Source organism: Nematolebias whitei, chromosome 3 (assembly GCF_014905685.2).
Source record: "Nematolebias whitei isolate Nwh7 chromosome 3, NemWhi1, whole genome shotgun sequence".
Taxonomy (NCBI): domain Eukaryota; kingdom Metazoa; phylum Chordata; class Actinopteri; order Cyprinodontiformes; family Rivulidae; genus Nematolebias; species Nematolebias whitei.
Window position 1 is genome coordinate 39,344,310 of NC_056500.1, and position 22,040 is coordinate 39,366,349.

General features: G+C 40.5%; 1 protein-coding gene across 1 annotated transcript in view; it reads right to left on the reverse strand.

Moving 5' to 3' along the window:
* The window catches only part of lcorl (ligand dependent nuclear receptor corepressor-like), a 33,938-nt gene extending 21,343 nt beyond the window's left edge, over positions 1-12,595 (reverse strand). The window contains exons 1-4 of the mRNA XM_037674335.1: positions 12,460-12,595; positions 11,683-11,748; positions 6,558-6,646; positions 6,313-6,439 (exon numbers count right to left, since the gene is read on the reverse strand). Of these exons, the coding sequence (XP_037530263.1) occupies positions 6,313-6,439; positions 6,558-6,646; positions 11,683-11,748; positions 12,460-12,553 (376 nt within the window). The 5' untranslated portion in view covers positions 12,554-12,595. The remainder of the gene's footprint in view (positions 1-6,312; positions 6,440-6,557; positions 6,647-11,682; positions 11,749-12,459) is intronic.
* Positions 12,596-22,040: the final 9,445 nt, after the last annotated feature.

A 22,040-nucleotide genomic window follows, 5' to 3' on the forward strand; every position in this document is an offset into this window, starting at 1 on the left:
AAATTACAGTCATCTACAAGCTTTGCAAGTGGGAAAACCTGAAAAATCAACAGTGTATCAAATACTTGTTCTCCCCACTGTATATATATATATATATATATATATATATATAAATAATAAAATAAATTACTACTTACTACTTGTACCACTATTTCTACTTCAAGGGTTTTCACTAATCGCGGGGCTTCAGGGTCCGGATCCACCGCGATAAACGAGGGACTACTGTACAAGTCGCGGAGTCCAAAGCGTGAGAAAAAAGTAGCGGCTTATAGTGGTGTAATGGTACATGTGGGTGTGCTGAACGTTTTGGTACAGCAGGTTGGTTCAGTCCATGTGCGTACCAGCCATCCATCATCTTTACCCGCTTCTTCCATTTTGGGTCACGGGGGTCGCTGGTGCCCATGTCCAGCAATCACTGTGCGAGGGGCGGGGTACACCCTGGACGGGTCGCAAGTCCATCACAGGGACACATAGAGACAAACGAGACAAACAAACATTCACTCTCTCACTCACACCTAGGGACAATTCAGAGTTACCAATCAGCCTAACATGCATGTTTTTGGTCTGTGGGAGGAAACTGGAGTAACCGGAGAAAACCCACGCATGCACGGAGAGAACATGCAAACTCCCCATGTGCGTACCATTTCGGTTATTTTTTCTCTCATTAAATTTTATTAACGGGAGATTATGCGCCGCGGAACTAAAGTTCCTAAGCGTGTTTCAGCACAGCGCTATAGTCTTGCAGCACGTATAGCATTAGCAGCCTAGCAGGAGACCCTTTCAGAGTCAGAGTCAGAGTTTCTTTATTGTCATTCGCACCTCATGTGGAACATGTGGTGGAGCGAAATTATGTACACAGGGTCCCAGTTACATCCAACAATAAAATGTCTAAGAAAAACAGTAATAACATCTAAGATATGAACTAAGAAAAACATCAACTAAATATACACTAAGCACTCATAACATAAAACATTGAACATCAGCACAAACATGAACATGAGTCTGTGAGCAGATGTGCACGCATGAACACATCAACATTGAAACAGATCAGCAGCAACATGAAACAGATCAGCAGCAACATGATATGGTTTTTCACAGTGATTATTCTAGTTAGAGATTCATGAGTCTAACAGCCTCAGGGTAGAAGCTGTTCCTCAGTCTAGTGGTTCTACACTTAATGCTCCTTAACCTCCTTCCTGAGGGGAGTGGGGCAAAAAGTGTGTGTGCTGGGTGGGTGGGGTCCTTCATGATGCAGGTGGCCCTCTTCCTGCATCTGGAGGTGTAGATGTCTGTGATGGTGGGAAGACTGATTCCAACAGATTTCTGTGCACCCTTCACCACTCTCTGCAAAGCTTTTCTTTCTGCAGCTGTGCAGCCTCCATGCCACAAGTTGATGCTCGAGCACAGGATGCTCTCCACTGCACACCTGTAGAAGGAGGTGAGGACTGAGCTTCCCAGACCAGCTCGCCTCAGCTGTCGGAGGAAGTAGAGTCTCTGATGAGCTTTCTTGATCAGGCTGGTGGTGTTGTTGCTCCAGCTGAGGTTGTCATTCATGTGTACACCCAAGTACTTGTAGCTGGAGACCACTTCCACCGCAGATCCTCTTATGTTCAGGGGGGTGTAGGTGTTTTTGTTCCTTCTGAAGTCCACAATCATCTCCTTTGTCTTCTTCACATTGATGTGAAGGTTATTCTCTCTGCACCAGCTCTCCAGGTGTTCCACCTCTTGCCTGTAGCTGGACTCATCATTGTTTGTGATGCATCCCACCACCGCTGTATCATCTGCAAACTTTACAATGTGACAGCCTGGATGGGTAGCTGCACAATCATACGTGAGCAGAGTAAACAGGAGGGGGCTCAACACACATCCCTGAGGAGAGCCAGTGCTGAGGGTTATGGTGGAGGAGGAGAGGTTGTGGATCCTCACTAACTGTGGTCTGTTTGTTAAAAAGTCTAGTACCCAGTTGCAGATGGAGGGGCTTAGTCCTAGTGTGGATAGTTTGTCCATCAGGGTTTGGGGGATCATGGTGTTGAAGGCGGATGTGAAGTCCACAAAGAGCATACGGACGTAAGAGTTTTTCTGCTCCAGGTGGTTGAGCGCAGTGTGGACCACAGAGGAGATTGCATCCTCTGTTGATCGGTTCTCACGGTATGCATACTGATGAGGGTCCTCGTTGATGTTGATGGTTGTTTTGATGTGAGTCATGACCAGTTTTTCAAAGCATTTAGCGACTATCGGGGTGAGGGCCACTGGCCGATAGTCATTCAGACCAGTCACTGTAGAGCTTTTTGGGACTGGGATGATGGTGGCAGTCTTCAGGCAGGTGGGAACTGTCTCCAGGGTAAGTGAGGTGTTAAAGATGTCTGCCAGCACCTCACAGAGCTGATCAGCACATTCCTTCAACACTTTTCCGGGGATGTTGTCTGGGCCAGTTGCTTTGTGCGGATTAATCCTCCTGAAGGTACTCCTTACTTCTGCTGAGGTCACGCTGAGATGCTCTTCATCCGGTGGCGAGGTGAGTCTGGTGCTGGGTGGTCTGTTCGGGTCTTCAAAGCGTGCATAGAACTTGTTGAGGGCATCAGGCAGAGATGGGTCTTTGGGGCATTGTTCACTCCTTCCTTTATAATCTGTTATGCACTTAATGCCCCTCCACATGCTCCGAGGGTCTTGTGAGATGAATTGACCCTCGATCCTCTTTGCATATGTGGCCTTGGCCCTCTTAATACCAGCAACCAGCTCTTTTCTTGTCCTACTCAGCTCCTCTGAGTTTCCAGACCTGAAGGCAGTGTTCCTGGCTTCCAGCAGGGTACACACCTCTGCATTCAGCCAAGGTTTTCTGTTTGGGTAGCTTTTAACATTTCTGATAGTGGAGACTGTGTCAGTACATGTACTAATGTAACCCAGTACTGAGGATGTGTATTGGTCAAGATCAAGCGAACCTCCATTTTCAGCAGCTTCTCTGAAAACCTGCCAGTCTGTTCGATCAAAACAGTCTCTCAGTATGGGTCCACTGTCCTGGCTCCAACATTTAACTTGCTTTTGTACCGGTCTGGAGCGTCTCAGCGGGGGCATGTAAGCAGGAGCCAGGAAGATTGAGATGTGGTCTGACAGTCCTAGGTGGGGGCGGGGTTCGGCTTTGTATGCATCTTTTACGTTCGTGTAAACACGGTCCAGCGTGCGGTCTCCACGTGTCGGAATCGTCACATGCTGATTAAAGCTTGGGAGACACTCCTTTAGATTCACGTGGTTAAAGTCTCCGGCTACAACGTAAAGAGCCTCGGGGTGTTTGTTCTGCAGCGAGCTGATGATATCATGAAGCTCCTGCAGTGATTCATTAGCATTAGCGTCCGGAGGAATGTAAACAACTGTGATAAAAGTCACTGTGAACTCTCGGGGTAGATAATGTGGCCGACATTTCACTGTTATTTGCTCCAAAGCCTTCGAGCATGAGCTATTTACAACAGTACAGTTCGTGGACCAACTTTTACTCACGTAAATGCATACTCCGCCCCCCCGTGATTTCCCCGTTAGCTCGCTGCAGCGGTCCGCTCGAAAAAAAAGTCTGTCATCCAGCTGGAAGACTGAGTCCGGCGTTTCACTTGTAATCCACGTTTCCGTGAGGCAAAGCACCGCACACTTCTTCATCTCTTCTGAGGCGCCCGCTCTCAGACGAAGTAAATCCACCTTGTTGTCCAACGAGCGGACATTCGACAGAAAGAGAGACGGCATGGGGAGTTTACCGGCTTTAGCGTTAGCTCGTAGCCTCACCATAACCCCCGCCCGGCATCCTCTCCTCTTAAGCCGGGAGCAGCGCTTCCTCTTCTGCCCGCTGGAACGCCTCTGCTGCAGCTTCCAGGTAGATGACTTTAAGATCTGCATTCTGCCGAGCGTAGCTTTGAGTTTGTTGCTGATTTCTGCTATATTTCGTGGCAAATCCGCTCCTATTCTCATCAGTTCGGTTCGGCTATAGTTCACACGCATAAATCGCGCAGAGTCAGGCACAGAGTCAATATCAAAACTTCTAAAAACTGGGATGGTACCGGGAGCCTGTGAAGCTGCAACTGCTCTGAGCGCGGCCATCTTTCATCTCGTTGCAGTCTCCTGTTTGGGAACATTGTGGATTTCTTGTTAAAACTCAACAAAGGGAAAAGAAAACCGCACATCCAAAGCTGTGTGTCGACGTTGTTTCACGGAGAGTGGATCTGCAGCAGGCAACACGTCTAACTTGTTAACGCACTTGAAATGACATCATCCAAACTAGGGATGCACAGATCCACCTTTTTTTTTACTTCCGATCCGATCCCGATATCTAAAACTGGGTATCTGTCGATACCGATCCAGTTCCGATATCATCATAATTATTGATTTTACATGAGGCTGTAATAATCTCCTCTCAAGTACAATTTGTACAAATATATGCATGCATGTCCAAAAAGGCAACTTGAGGTAAGTTTTATTAATGTTGGATAAGTTTTAAAGTTATTGAGCATGGACTTTTTTGGTTTAATTCTGCTAACACAAAACATGTTGTTTTTAATTCCTACTTTAAAGTGGATATTAAAGTGATTAATTTAAGTGATTGTTTAAAGTTATTTTATTTTTTTTAAATAAGGGGGAGATATAAGATTTTTTTTTTTCTTTCTGCACTCTTTTCATTCAATGTTTTCTTTTTGATGAATTTGTTGTTTATTTTGTCTCTTAAATAAATGAATTAAATCAAATTAAAAAATTAGTGGCTTTAAACACCTGCTAAGTTCGTGGCATAAACTAACACAGACATGTTTTTTTTAGCATTTTACATCACTTTATAATGTAGCTGGTTTTTTTTAATATATAATTTTCTTGTAATTTTCAAATCATGTTTTTTTATGATTGTCTACTGTTGTACTGAAAAATATATCTGGAGTGTAAACTATATCTTGGCTGCAAGTATCAAACTGAGAAATCCTTCATTTTCTACAACTGATAGTGGTTGGTCATTAATCATGATGAAGTTTATCTATCCATTATCTATCTATCTATCTAGTTTATATATTCATTTTATTATTTATATATATTTAAGGCTTTATAAACCCTTCCCACACACCTACAAAGCTTTCCCACTCTCTTATAAACACTTCATATGCTCTTAAACACTTATCGTGGCGATGAAGATGATGACAATGAGACGACTGTACAGTGCTGCACAGCATGTACACACACAATGTAAAAAAACTGGTTTAAAAAACACCTGCGAGACAGTGAAGCCACAAGAAGTGAACCGCAATATAACGAGGAATGACTGTAGTCACGTCACTGTTATGGCTCCAGATATTGACAAGTTTAACACCTACAGCAACAAACCTTGTTGATTTTGCTTTAATCCTGTTTAGAATCAAAATTTGCAGACATTTACGGTGAACTATAAACACATGAAACTGACAGAGAACACAGCGAGTAAAAAAAAAAAAAAAAGAGTTAAACAGAAACATGCTTTTGAATTAATCATGGGCAAACCAAACGTCTTTTAGTTCAGTTCCGAGAAGTAAGGTTGCAGAATCAGAGTTTCCTGGAGAGACAGACTCGAACAGGTGTGCGCTCCCGTGGCAGAGCCCTCTCTGCTTGTGGAAGTTTGGTCGCACGTACAAGTAGGACGTGTACATATGCTAATGATGTTGGTCCAATTGGATTAACAATTAATACAAAGTTAACTTTTAGATACCAAAGTCCCGGCAGGTCGGGGCACGGTGAGGGAGGGGGAGGTGATGATGGGAGCCTGTCGGATCAGCACGCAGACCAGTTTCATAATTGAGTTAATTCACCGAGAGGTCCCTCAGTGGCAGAATAGGTTTAACAAGTATTTTCTGCAAAGCCGTCAACATGCAGAATGGTTCCTTGTTTATTTTGGAGGTTTATCCTTTTACTAACCTTAGACTAAGCAAGTTTGACTTTCAACTGACTGATCCATTCAGTTCTGATTTAACAGGCTTTTTTAATAAACGGCTACAAATTAACTCAATTTATTCTCACAACAGCAAAGGACACGCTGGTGTGAAATATATACACAGAAAACAATCATCCCTTTTTTTCTCCAGCATTAATACCCTTTATCTAGTTAGTTAAAATGAGAATACCTACATACTCCAAATGAGCAACTAATCTATGGAAAATAAGCCTAATCCAGAGACCAGACCCCACAGGGGCCTGTTGTTGCTTTCTGCCTACCATCTGACTGGCGGCATAACTGGGACCTCATCAGTTTTATGTAAGTGAATAATGTCCGGTGGCACACACGATCAATCCACAATTAAAGAAGAAAGCCAAGTGACTGACCTTTTTTGTGAAACACAGCTTGAAGGAACTTGTGTGCTGACTGGCTGCTCTCAGAGATGGTCGAGGTCTGACATGGAGAGTAATCGGAGGGGGAGGAGAGAGGCGAAGTGGCTGCAGGAGCTTGATCCTATACAAAAAAGAAAACTAGTCACTCCGCAGGTTTCACTAGAACATTAGAAATCCTTCAGTCAGCACCCGATTACAAGTTTATGACAGGGCAGACGTGAAGTCCAGATAATCCTTACACCAAGTTTGTCCAGTGGAAGGTTACAGAACGAACACTGGGAGCAGCTCGTTTCTGCAGACCAGTCATCCACCTCTTCAGGTTCACAGTCTGAAACACGAGAAATAATTCAAGCATAATCAGAGGCCGCAGGGTCCCCAACTCAAAGTTGTAGCATGAAATTAAACGAGACGAAACAGTGCAAACTGAACTGTCTACTTTTGTTAATGCTCTATATTTTATCTGTACATTCAGTGTCCTTACACACACACAGGGCATAACAATGCATCTCCATTTACTGTTGTTGTTTACATGCTTCTATTTACCCAAGTTACAGTAATAAGTATTTTAACATGAAGATTATTCTGTCATATGTGCAATAAGACATGCAATAAATCATGTAGTTATATTGCTGTTTCTGACAGCGTAGCTAAGAACATGTTAGTGAATGAGTCAGGACCATCTCCATGTTATTTGTTAGCGATCATGTTTTTAACAGGTAAACACAGAGATGCGTTATGTGCAATATGATTTTCTAGTTAAATCAATAAAGTGTTTTTGCAGAACATAATGAGTGATGTCATCTTTTTGAAGAAAACATTCCCTTGTGTCATTTTCTTCAAATATTTTTTGCGCAAAACTAGTATAGCTTCCTGAGCTGTGAGAGAGATGTTAAGTCTTGAAGACATTTTGACAAAACAGACAGGAAACGAGCAGGTGAATTCACCATGGCCACATTTGTACCGAGTCTGGTTCACTATAAATGTTTTCCTTAAAGAATAAATACAAATGTAAGTTGCATGCATCAACACTTGCAATATGATTTGGAGTGGGAGACTGGTCATTTCCCAGCATCAATACAAACTGTAGATGGTCTGTGCATGATAATGTTGGTGAACGCAGACTGTTTAAACACCGATCACTGACGAAAATCAATCCATCTAGTTTATTTGTACCTGTATAGCACATTTCAGCAACAAGGCAGTTGAAAGTGCTTTACATCAGAACACAAAATTAAAAGTCATAAAAACGTAGTCACCAATGGGAAACCAGTAACAAACATTACATTTTGTCGAGTGCCATCAAAAATGTTGATCAATGTTCCATTTATTATAGTTCAAAAGCAACTCTAAAATGTCTTTACCAGCATGACAGGCAAGAGTCATGAAGTCATAATAATCAGCAGCTGTCAGTCAGTTTGTAGAGCAAGACAACATACATTTACAAGAATCTAATGAAGCATTACGTCACAGTGGATTTATCTATTCTTTATCTTGCAGCAGTCCCAGTTGGAATCATGCAGCTCAAAAACCACTTTGTTTTCTGCAACTACAGGCAAGATCATCAAATCTGAGCCATCAAAAGCATCTTATTTCAATTCAGTTCAGTTTATTATATAGTGCCAATTCATAACAGAAGTCATCTCAGGGCACTGAACAGAAACATTCATGTATAAAAATAATTATTTAACTCCATTTATCTGAGGAGCAGACTGCTTTGAGTTTATTGAGAACATTCGAATAAGACTGTTTCGACCCTTTAACTTTATAACAATTCATGTTCCTCATCATCCTATTTATCTGTTTAAATATACAATTTATTTTTTATTTTATTTTTCCACAAAAATCTAGTCAGTCACTTAGAGCTGTCTCAGTCTGAAATAAAATCATCTAATTTAAATTTTTTTAATTTGATTTTGAAGTTTTTAAAAGATTTTTTGTTTAAAATAATCCACATTTCAGTTTTTTCTTTTAAACTGACAAAATATTTATTTTATGTCGATTTTAAAAATAAAAAAATTCCCCAATTAGTACACCCCAATTTATTTTTTTTTAAAAGTATTTTCTAAAAATTCCAGTCCAGTTTTGTTAAGACTCTCCAGACCGCTGGACCTTCAGAATCTGTAGCTGAAGACCAGTTCTTGTGTTTGGTCAAACTTAGTCGCGTCTCCTGGTCTTCCAACATGAAGAAGTTTTTTTTTTCTTCTAGATTTCTTTTAATTACATAAACTCTTCCCGTGACCAAATTGTTAGTTTTTAAATTGTTTTTCGCCAGTACCGACCTGGAAATACGAGCGAGCTGCAGGTTCACCCGCTAATGACGTCCTGCCTTGGGATATACCAACGGCAGTCAGCCGTGGAGCGTTTGATTCTGCAGCCTGCATGCATGTGGAGCAGCTTTTTCAATGTTCACTTGTGCACGTTACAAGAGTTTTAACTCTTTACATCCAAACACAAGACACGGGACTCCAGTGACTCTGGCCAGGAAAGACGTACCTCTTCTGGGCAGATTTTTACACAAGCTCTCAAATATACAAGCAGACCACCACCAAGTGGCTAAAACAAAAATCAAATATTTAGTTAAAAATAAAAAAGGTCAAAGAAAAAAAAAAACATTGCTAATACGAAGGTTTCACCCATTCACGTTATGTCACTCCTAGAATAGACAGGTGGAAAGTATCGGTATGTTCGTCCTGCGTCTTAAACTATGCAAATATCGACGTCGGATCAAGGTTGGACTGGGTATTTACGTAGTAAACGACAAATGCAAGTATCTGTGTCCGTACACAATAAAATGAGGTGTGTACTTCATTCATTGATGGTGAAAACGAGAAGAAGAGAGTCCAGAAATTGGACGTTTTTGAACCATTTTTGATTTTACATTCATATTTGTTCAGGTCTCTCTTGTAAATGAGTCCCTGAGGCTCAATGGGACTAACCTGTATAAATGAAGGTAGAATATTTCACCTGAAAAATGGTTTAACCGGCCATGTTTTGTGTCATTTTGTTCAGCACAACCTCCCATGTGTGTTTCAAGTTATTTTACTGACTTCTGATCTACAATAGCCCTAAAAATCACAAAAAAATTTAAATCCATGTCAGAATTTTTTTTTTAACAGTGAAAACCACAAACATAAATTATTTTTACAACTTCAAATACAAATATTAACGGTAATATTCATAAACATGTACAAATTCAGTCAACAAAGTTTCATACACTACTTCTGGTTTTTGGACAAAACAATGTGTTACAATAAAATGCCATAAATCATTTGCTCGTCTCATAAAAACATTTTCTGTCCAAAACCAGGCAGAGGGGAACACCACATCCCTTTTATTGGTTATTGTGGATGTCGTGCTCAGGATCAGTCGGGGGAATGCTCCAAATAATCTAGATGGGTCTCGTGTCATGTTGGCAGGAAGGGGCTCGGACGGTGGTTCTGCCTCCAGTGATCCTGGATACTTGGCCACATGTAAATCAGGAGACCAAACTTTTATACAGATCTTCCATGACTGTCTGTTTTTTCTTCAGATTTTTTTTTATTATTATTTATTTGCTGCCTTCTTGTTAGTGGTACTGCAGGTTGTCCAGACTGGGTCAGAGCAAAAAACAAAAGTTATTTTGGACTCTGAGGAGGAATGTGCGTCTAACTGGACCTCTGGTGTTCTGTGTGCCTGGAACCTGTTTACTTCTGGGTCATCAACATCTACATCCTCCTGTTCTCCAGAGCTCAGAACTGATGCTTGGTTCTGTTGGACCAGTCAGAGGGGTTCTGGACCTTACGGGCGTGCTGCACTTTCTCCCCCTCTGTGTAGAATCAAACCTCTAAGTGGTGCTCGGTGCATTCTTCCTCTTCTCTAAAACACCTCATGGATCGCTCACTTCTTCAACAAAGTCCTCTCTCATACAGTTCTTCTTGATGAGCCTCTCGTTTGCCTCTGCAGCTCCACCTCATGCTTAAAAATATTCTCATTGTTTTGGCTCACACACAATAAAACTGACTAAACTACACCCTAACTCTAAAACCCAAACAAATTCAATCTCTCAAATCTCATTGCTCTTAATCGCGTCGAACTCCAGTCAACTTCTGCGTCTTTTTCCTGTTGATTTTTTGGCGCTGGACGAAAAACTTTGAGCCGATGTAAGAAAGGAGGGGGAGGTTGTTTATGTTTGGTGGGGGTGGGAGGTGAAAGCAGATGGGTTTTGGGGGTGTCTTGTCCCAGAGACTGCTCATCCTTGCCGCAGCCTCTCACTCTAACACGCTTCAGATGCGAAAATGATTTTCAGAAAAAGATGTGGTGTGGATTATTTATCCTAACTCTGGGATTACTTGTCCTGTCAACACGATTTAAAAAACTGGTGTGTAGTTTGAAGTCTGTACTTTTCATACAAATTAAAAGTGATTCTCCGAAAGGTTGTGTCTTTCCCGCTAGAGTGATCGAGCCACTCAAGAGTCAGTCATGTGACTATCATGCACCAACACTTTGATGGACTCCTCAAAAAAAAAATTTAATGGCGGCGTCAGACACTTCGAGTACTGTTACTGAGAAGTCAGACAATCTGTAGTTAAATAGGTTGATTACTTTATCTTGATTTCAAATGTCTATTTAAAGCTTGAATAACTTTTCATAAAGAAACTGATTGTTCACAACTTTAGGGGTTCTGTTGAAACCTTAACAGTGAGTGAAGTCACTGTCAGTTCGTCAATCTAACCAGACATTAAACTCTGTTTCTCCAAATTGAGCTTGTTTTTGAACTATTACCTTGTCATTATCAATTTGACTTTGATAAACGCTAACATTTTTTACGAAAATTTCTGTAAATTTGAACAAATAAATCAGAGAGATCATTATTGAGACTCTTAACAGCAAATAGATGTTTTTTGTTTTTTTTTACCTGCTGTAGAAATACATTCCTCTTAAATCTCAACTAAATCAACTGCATTGAAAAGTAATTTGTGACAATTTTTTTAAATCATGATGACTAAATTTCAATTTATTTTTTAAAATTTGCAACAGGTAGGCTGTTACAAAGTGTAGTGTTCATAACTTGTGGACAAAAATCTCACTCTGAAAGAAAACCATTTTCAAATCCCGTTTTAAAAATACACTCCTTTAAAATTCATAACAAATGTTATGACTTTTATTACAATTGCTTAATGTAAATTTGGCTATATAAATAAACTGAATTGGATTAAAAACAACTAAGGTAATAAATTTACTGTAAGAATGTTGGCATGGGTCTAAGCTTTCTGGATAGTTAAAAGGCTAAACTGTTTAATGCAAACTGTTCCGGTAAAACAAAAGAAAAAACAAATAAACAAAAATACAAACGTGTTTGAAAAAAAAATGTAGGCAATAACCCACCATTAAATAAATTAAGCTCCCTCAGCAGCATTGGGCCATAAACTCCCTCCAGAATACTTTCAAACCCTGAAAGATAAAACGAACAACCTGTTAGTAATGATAAAAACAACCTTCTTATCATTTACAAACATTTAATGTTGTTTTTTTATCATCGAGGCTTGTTAAAAATTACATTTTGCTCAAGACAGACTGATAAAAACTATAGTCAGACACTTTATATAGATATACATAGTAATTTATTAAAGGAAACAACGGTGAACAGCAGCAGTCCGTTTAATTGAACCTAAAAACTAGTTTTTCGTTGACGCTAGTGTTTCTACGCATCAAAACTCGCCTTTAAAAGGCCTCTAAGCCGAAAACAAGCGTCTCCAAAGACAATTACTGTTTTTTTACATACTACACTCACATTAGTAGCTTTCTCAAAATAGCACAATCCCCTCACACAAATAATTACTTGATCTTAGCCTAGCATCGCTTTAGCATAGACGATGTGAACGTGCCAGTAAACAAATCCGGTTACAGAAGTTATTAACGTTACACAAAGCGTGTGGTGCACGTTAACAGATCGGCGAAAGCTTCTGAGGTACGTAAAACCGTCTGAAAAGCAAACACCGGCCGCCAGCTAGCTTGCACAGCCGGGGACAAAGAAAGGGAGTCGACACGAAGGAGCTAGCCACTACAGATAACCTCCTGCGACCAGCTAGCTATGTTAGCTAGCGACGCAGCGATCCATGTCGTCCGACTAAATCTAAAACCGATTTATTTTATCCTTCATACCGACGCAGTGTATCAGTCTGTGTCGCCAAGAATCAAGTTCCCGCCGAAACCCTCTTCTTTCTGCCGTGCATCTGGTGCACTGCACGGCCGCCATTCTCGCTCCTTCCTCCCTCTCTCCGCTTCTCTCTCTCCCCCTCGGACTGACCGGAGCAGCGCTGGTAGTACTCACAACGCACCACCAGGGGAAGCGCCACTAATCTTCTTCTTCTATGGTTTTATTGAACAGCAAGTACGCTCTACCGCCACCAAGCGAGAGTTGGGGATTATAACCATAGACATGTCCAATTACCACGTTCCTTTTAATTTAAAATAGTTTCATATCGCTTTCCAAGCAATTACAAAAAGTGCATTATAAAAGAGTGAATGGTATTTATTAGTATTAATATTTTTCTCAATACACTGATAAAAAAACAACTGCCTGTTTCCCTAAATTGCAACCACAAGAGAGCAGCAGAGCACTTTTAGAGCCTGCCTGGGAACTCAGCAACTTATAAGCAGTACAGGTCCATTTCCCCACAAAATTAAACTTGGCCAGTACTGCAAAACCTATTTTAGGTTGAAATTAAGGTATAAAAAACACGAAAGAATATAAATCATTATTCAACATTTTTCAATCAGGTCATATGGACAGTTTCTTTTTTTTTTTTTGGTGCTGAAACGTTTTGCCTTCGGTTCGGAAAGCTTCATCAGTCAAGGAAACACACAACAAAACTGATTCTTCCCCCCAACAATTTACTCCAAAGTGGAACAAACCAGTTCTGCTTGTGATAAGATGGTCTCTTTGGTACGCCCCCTCCTCCATCCTCCATTGCCGGCCCTCTTCCTTGTTGACAGTCTTGTCAAACTGGTTGAAAACAACTCCATAAATCAACCAATAATAAATCATTATTATGTTTTTTTTAATAGATATATACCACATAAAAATGGTTTGGAACATTCTGAAATTAAAGAACTTAAATAAACTGTTGACATTAATCAATATTTTAATATTTTAGGAAAAGAAAGTAAAAAAAGACCAAGTTCTTCTGAAGAGGGGAAAAACATTATGCATGCTCCATTTGTTAAAATCTAATGATTTAATCATAGAAGCAGATGGCTCTGTGGATCAGTGTTTAGAGTTGTAGCCTCTCAGCCAAAAGGTTGCAGGAACACCTCCCATCCTTGGGCCTTTCTGTGTGGAGTTTGTACATTCTTATCATGGACACAGACAAAAACATGCATGGTTGTTTCTCTGATTGGTCTTTATGTGTCCCTGAGATGGACTGACCTGTCCAGGGTGTCCCCATCCTCTCAGACACTGAGCACCAGAGATAGGCTTCAGCTCCCCGCAACACACAAAAGAGAAGCAGGTAAAGAAAATGAATGAATGGATAAATTATAGAGGTTTGTGGAAAATAATAAGTACCTCATGTAGAAATACTGAAGCACGTATTTGCAATCCAGAAAATATTTGAGTAAGCATACAAATAGGGCAATTTGTTGGATATTAAATTTTGACTCACTGATTTTTTTTCTAATAAATGATGAATACCTTCATTTTTTTATTTTTATGAAAATCATTATTTCTGCTGTAGAGGAAGCAAAATTCTGCATGTGGCCTCAGAGTCATAAACTGCAGTTCTACTGGACTATATTGTAGGTCTTTCAACTGCGTGAAACCACTTAGTGGTACAAAATCAAATGCTAACCCTTGACTCTTAGCGAGCCTTAAAGCTCTGTCTGTATGTGTGACTTCAAGTGTGTTTGTTTTGGCCTCCAAATCCCCTGAGATTACACAATACCAAAGTGATTCACTCACCTAAATCCTTAAACTATGTGCATACATCTTCATGAAGGAGAAACAGAATTCATAAAATAATATATATTTTTTTCAATTTATTACAATAACTACAAAGTTTTCACATTTATTTTGAGTGGACAAATATGAGTAATACAAATCTTCATGGGGGGGGGGGGGGGGGGCCACTAAGTTTCTTTCATTTCTCATCACATTCCCCTGACAGGTGAATCGAACTATCTATCCATCAAGGCAGAAGCGCTGGCGGGGCAGCCAGAAGAATTTAAATACATACAGTATGTATGTATAAAATATAATGTCATGAAAAAGTTTATTTCAGTAATTCCATTCAAAAAGTGAAACGTGTATATTATATTTGTTCATTACACACAGACTGATATATTTTAAATGTTTATTTCTTTTAATGTTTATGATTATAACTGACAACTAATGAAAACCCCAAATTCAGTATCTGAAAATTAGAACATTACTTAAGACCAATAAAAAAAGGATTTTTAGAAACGTTCGCCAACTGAAAAGTATGAATATTGTAACAGCCGTAATTGTGTAGTGTCTCTTTAAGACAGTCCACGTTATTGCTAATGATGACACAAGTGTGCTCTCTCTCTACACAACGTGGGAACGTGTTGCTGGAGGTACGCACACGTGAATATGGACACTTTAATTTCTTAAAACTCTCGTAAAGTTACGGGTTGTTTGGGTTCTGCTTATTTCATGTTTGATAAGATAGCAGCCGTTCAACCGGGCTTTGTAAGGTTGGTGAAGAGTGTGTTTATTAAAGGACAAACACTGTAGAAATCCTAGTACCAGTGTGGTTGTGAGTTTTTGACTTATGTCGATTGTCTGACACCTCCTCTCCGCCACTGAATACAACCCTAATGTTACAACATGAAAAGTATGAGCATGTACAGCACTCAATACTTGGTGCTACTTTTGCCTGGATGACTGCAGCAATGCGGCATGGCATAGAGTCGATCAGTCACTTCACCACTTGCTCAAGCCGAGATCGGATGCTTCCCTCCCTCCCTCTCCGCTTTGCTGCTCTGTCTGTCTGTGAAACTGCTTCTGAGACTCTCGTGCATATCTTCCGAACCATAATTATGGGATTTGTTCTGACCAGTTGGTCTCTCAACTCAATTTACAGCATTTCTTCGAGAGAAGACATGCTTTAGGTGAGCCGATTTGCCCTGTTGGCATGTACGCAGCTGGATATCTCATCGACTGGAAGACTTGATGATGTGTCTATCTCTGCTGCCATCTGTGGATTTTAAGGACGCATATTTAATTGGATTCACGATAACTGGTTCCTGCTTTTTGGATTCAGCTTGTCCTGGTTTTTATCTACAATCAAGGAAGTCATCAGCAGCAAATTTGGACCCGATCACGCTGCTTGCCTTTATGATGGTTTGGTTTCATGTCTCGAGTACCCGGACTCAAATGCTTTGAGCTGAATGGATCAGATCTTGGGGATTTTTACTCAGTCATGTTCCATCAGTGTGGCCATGTTATTTTGGACATTTCGGAACCGAGTGGACCAAACACAGACTCAAGGCAGATGTCATTAAGTTCTGCCTGTCCCCAAAACAACTGTGTGTTTATCTAAATTTTGGTCGCCTTTGTTGTCCTTGAAGGTCACCTTATCTGAATTTCGCCTGGAGAAAATGTGATCTGACGCTCACCACCCCCCTCCCAGAGGAATTTCCAACTGATAACCAGATGAAACCCCGCTGAAAAAACTTTGTGTCATCATTTCAGGACTCTGGATGCTCAGGGGTTATCCTTGGCCATTCCTTGACATACCTCGAGAATGTTTATGGATCTCACCGGAGGACATTGACTGATTACAGTGACCTCGAGAGCATCCATAAGCGTTGTTGACCACTCTTGTTTCTTCCTTCTTCCTGCTCTGCTCTATTGCAGAATTTCTACGTAAATATGTGCTTGTTTGTGCGAGGTGTTTTTTCAATATTAGGGGTTTTTCTAAGCCAAGAAAGAGGTCTGATAGGAATTTTTTCGCCTCCAACTCCTACATGTGTCCAGTTAACCACTGTTTTTGTCTGTCCAAACAGGTCTCACTTGTAAATGAGTCTTCGAGGCTCAATGTGATTTATCTGTTTAAATAAAGGTTGAATGAATGAATGAAAAAGTCTGTGGCACTGCTCATGTGTTAGGAGAGTTCAGGTTGCTCTGATAGTGGCCTTCAGCTCTACTAAATTGTTGGGTCTGGTGTAGCACATCTTCCTCTTTACAGTACCCCATAGATTTTCTATTGGGGTTAAGGTCAGGTGAGTTTGCTTGTGTCGAGGAAAATCAACACAACAACTCAGACTTTTCAGCCTATTCACCTGTTCCTCTCATTGGTTCGGAGATACATGGAGAAAAGACACAATAATCAGTCAGAGAGATTCAAGTTAAAAAATATTACCAACATTTGTTAAAGCTTTCAGCTGAAAGGTGACGCTCTTACCCCAAACCAACAGAGATACAACAAAAACCCAAGATGCGTCTGTCCGGAGCTTTCAGGTTCCTCTGTATTTAAACACAAAAGCGCCGCCCAGAGACGTGTCACACATTCTTACAGTTCTTTGTCTAAACTAGTTCAAACTGATGTCTTCATTTCTTGGAAGTCCTTTTATGGAGTTTGTTTATATTTTCTTCTGCCGTTCCAGTTTACTGGCGATCTTGTCATCAGGTGAAACACACACTAGTAGCTCCCTGTTAGTTTATGTCCCGTACACAAAAAACTTAAATACATTCTCTGACTTAGTTCAATCTGTACTTGTTGATATCAAAAGGCAAGCAGATCCAGAAGCCAAGCAGAAACAGACAAGGACAAGGTACAGTTGTGATACATCGAGCAATACAGCTCAGCAGATAAGAGCGTTTTTACATTTTCCCCCTTTTGGTCTCTGAAAGAGACCATTACTCCTAACTATCCATCCCTGAATAGGTGTAGCTCTGCATGTCCTGGAAACCCCCCTGGGACAGCTGTTCATTTTAAGGAGGAAAGCAGGACTTCATCTCACGCCTCTGTGACGGTGGTCATTTCAGACCCAAACCCCACTTGTACAGGAAAAGAAACTTTCCCTCATCTTTCTTGGTAAACACACAATGTAGCATTTTAGAAAAACAGGCAACTTTAAAGCTGGCGGGAACAGTCAGCCTCTTCCAGTAGCGATGCGATGGCCACTAAAGATAGTTCCATGTCACGTCCCTGGCTGTACATTTGGTAAGCAGGAGGGTGATCACTGTCACCTTTCTCGATTGTAGAGGTGATGAATCTGACCGCCAGTGAATGACAGCAGGGTACACAGCAACAGCTACAGACTATCATGATCCCTAAAAATGTAGCCATAGACACTAACAAAGAGATTACTAATGTTTTCCATTTACCAAACATGTTTGAAAACCATTCTTCTAAGGGGTTCTCACTACCTGAGTGTTCGTGCATGGTCTTACTCAGTCCTCTCAGTCCCTCCAGTGCTCTGGTCATCGATCTGTCCGGGGCAGTGTTGTTAGGGATGAAAGTACAACATTTTTCTCCAATCATAGCACAGGCTCCCCACTTTTCAGCTAATACCATGTCCAGTGCCATGCGGTCTTGTATGGCCATCAGAGAGGTAGGTCCTAATTGATCAGACAGACCCTCTACAGCATCTCTAGTTAAGTTTGCCAATCACTTTCCCCCTTTGGAGGGAGACACGGGATATTCCGTCCCGTAGCTTATGTGCGTACGTGGCTCAGTAGTCTGGGGTCGAAAATGGGCCAGTATAGGTGATCACTGAGCTCCAGGCTGGGCACCAGGCCTCCAGCACATGCAATTTATCCATACATGTTTTTTTGTTAAATGCCGTCACACACAAATAAAGATCATACCCTCTCCAGCTGGCCTGGTGGCATGCTATGACAGTGCACAGGTCGAACTGGAACTGGAAGGTGGTTACCTTGCCCAAGGTGTAATTCAGCTTGATGCCCCCATAGTTGGATATGCAAAAATCTGCACATGCTACTGGAAGAAGTAATATCAGGACCAGAACACTGCAGGGACCCCCCCCCCTTTTTTTTTTTAGCAACTTGAGTGTGGAGATTTCTGTTTTCCATCTGGGCTGCCAGTTTGAACTGTACCTGTTGGTCTTGAAAAGTTGTTTAAATAAATGTATGTTAATATAAAAAGGTCACTTACCAATTATATGCCTGATGTGATGATTTTTTCCTCTGTCTTTGGTTTTATAAGTCTGTGTACATTTCCTGTCATTAAGTGACCTTGTACTAGATGGCTGCTAAAGTTATCAGTTTTCAATCTTATACATCTGTAAAGTAACCCATATTAGTTATACATTAACAAAAACATACTATCATTCATACAGCAGACACTCACTCACACTCCAACATCATTCATGCGACAAATATACATGGCATTTATTCAATTCAATTCAGTTTATTTATATACCGCCAAATAACAACAAAGTTGTCTCAGGGCACTGTAGTGAACCTGATCTGACCCTGATCTGACCCTGATGACCTCAAATCTATCAGATGGACAGGGACTGTTATTTCATTGATCTGAATACAGTCTGAGCCATCTGGTGACTTTCTTTCTTGAATTAATCAAGCAGAAAAGACAATTTTTATGATCATCACTGTTTTACAAATGTTTGATAATCAAAATTGTGTTAGTTCACTCAAAGTTACAGGTTGAAGAGAACTATTCATTTTTATTTTTACATAAACAGTAAGTAATGATTTTTATTCCTCATTTAAAGAAGAAATCAGGTTAATATGCATTTCTTGATTTTCTGTCTGAAATGAGCCAAGCAATGTAAGTGTGTTAAAGGTCGGTTTTCGGTCAACTAAAATGTTTACCGAGAAAGATGTCATGTTTAAACTTTTTCAGAAGATTACCAAGTGTGAGACTCCACGAAGTCTGAAGTCCTACAATAATCTTTCTGTTCGTTACTAAACAATCCTTGATTTTTAATAACATCTTACATCATACACCACACCTCTATTCCTGGTCCATCGACCAATCAAAAGCTTTCAAATGAACCGGAAGTCGACCCATTTAAAATGTGGCAACTTCCCAGTTCATGTTAGAGTCTGGAGAGTCTGGGAAAGAATTCCAGAGAATTCCAGAGGCTGAGGAGATGAAGAACTAGAGAGTTGCTGGAGTTGAAAGATTCTGTTAGAGTCTGAGAAGTTCTGAAGAATGAAAGGAGTTCAGAGTTCTTGGGTGCAAACGCGTTCAGGATGATCCAGAGACGTTTTGGGATTATAATTTCTGTTTGAACAAACCACACACGACTATCTAAGGATTTCAGCTGCTCTCAACGGAGACGCTGAAATAGTCGGAAGGATTCTATACCGAGCTGATCTACGTCGACCAGGTAACAGTTTCTTCTTCGACTAAAGTGTACCGGAGGCAAGCTGAGATCTGATGAAGCGTGCACATTCTGGACAAACAGATTAATTCCCTCACACATCTCTCTGTAAGATAACTCCATTTCATCTTAAAACTCTCCTCTTTCTCATAAAATCAGTACAGATATTTTAGAAATATCTGAAGCAAAGTCCTCGTTCACCGCAGAGTGATCGATGTCCCTTTTCTGTGAAACTTGTCTGTTATTATTTTCATATTTTGCCAAATTAATGTAAATGTTTGATGTTAAACTTTGATTCTGAAAATAAATGACCGCATTCATTTTGATGGGTCAAAGATAAATAACGTCTCTCGTTACATTTCTGTTAAATTCAATGCACGACATTACACAGTCAGAAAGATGAGGAACTCGTGAATATATGGTATGCATATATATCTCATATATTGTCATACTACAACTAGTGGCACGTACCTACGTGACCACTACAGCACTTTACAGAAATATTCACATACATAAAAGCCAATTAGTAAAGTTCTCAATCTAAGGAGGCCAGCAGACAAGTTGAATCTTATACTGTTATATTTCCCTATACCTTCCTAACTAAGGTTCTTGTTTGTCCCTCAACTTATAAAAACACATTTCCATCACTGCCTATTCTAAAAAGCGATCAATCCCTGTCTTTAATCATAACAGCTCCATATGGTCATCTGCAGGTATTCTTCTTCTAGATTCTTTCTAGGAATCATCCAAATATAGGTGTTTATTTTAAGGATTCTGCCGTATAAGAAGCACAGCCTCGAGCACGAGAGAAAAAATAAAAATGTTGTTTGTGGATGTATTGCTGACCAGTCTGTTTTCAACTACAGACAAGGAGGCTATAATAAACAGAAACCCGAGGTCATCAACTTCTTTCGAGGAGTTAGCAAAAACTCCCCAAAGGCACCCAAAAACCCAGTAGAGTTTTCTTCGAACTGTCACATGACCACACCTCTTGACACTTTCCAGACATCCAAGTTTTAACGTGTTTCTAGTAAACAGCGACTGGCAGTTACACCCGGAACATCTTTCGGACTGAGCACGCTTCTTGTAAAGATTTTAACGTCAGCAAAAATGACATCACCATTTTTACATGGGGCTTTAAACCTTCAGCCACGTCGGATCCTTCGCATGTCATCGACAAACAAACAACAATTTATATACAGGCATTTAAATCAACTGGATGAAGCTTAAATTTTAGAGAAAAATTAGTTAGTCAGCTTGCAGGTCCGGTCTTACTTTTTCCAATGTGGTCACAAGCTCTTCACACTGGTGCGGTTCTCCTTCGGAGATGCAGTCCGCCATGTTTATTCCTTCATGTGTCAAGGTGATGTTGGGGCTTCTAGTACTTTAGATAATCTGTGTTGGCTTAAAGTGGTTATAGTAAAGCATTGAGAAGTTACATATGCCACTATACTGTGTGTGGTTAATACCACTAGGGTGTGTCCCATAACAATGTGTGCTGTTTTTTTAAATTAATTTTGCAATCCCTGCTGTGTGTTGTGTGCAGGGGGGGGGGGGGGGGTTCCATATTATCCATCATTGTCGATAAGTACTGTAGTACCTTTCTCTCACCCCCTTTTTTCTGGAACAAAATGCCATTTATGGCTAGTTTTGTTCCAGAAACATCTAAAAAGAAGGGTAGGTTGTAACCAGGTAATGTCAGTTCTGATGCAGATGACATGTGCTGTTTGAGTTTTATGAAGGCTTCTTCAGCTTCTTGTGCCCATATTAGAATGATGTTCAAGTTTCTCATGCCTTGCTCTTTGACCAAATCCCTCAGGGGTTGTTCCAAATCTGTGTATTCAGGAATATACCCTCTGCTGTACCCTGTTAGGCCCAAAAAGGAAAGCAAGTCTTTTATATGTGTCGGTTTGGGGTGTGTCAATATACTCTGTTTATGAGTTTTGGACATGCTTGTGGTTCCAGCAGAAATTATTCATCCTAGGAAGGAGACCTGTTTTCTGCCAGTCTGTAATTTATTTTTAACTAACCTTAAAGCCAGTTTTGTGTAGATGTTCCAACACCAACCTAGTTGCTTCTATGCAAGTGTCAGGCGTGGGTGCTGCCAGCAACAGGTCGTCCACATATTGGATCAGTCTGGTGTTTCTGGGGAGAGTGCAAGACTGCAGTACATCTATTAACACTTGACTAAAGATACTTGGAGACAGAGCAAATCATTGTGGGAGCCGAGTGTAGCACCACTGCTGTCCTTTATATGTAAATGAGAATAAATCTCTGCAGTTTTATACCAGTGGTATGTAGGGTCCAGAGATGAGATAGAGATATAAGGATTTGGAACAGGTACTGTGGGTGTTTTTAATATTGCATTAATGGCTCATAGATTGTGTGCCATTCAATATTTACCG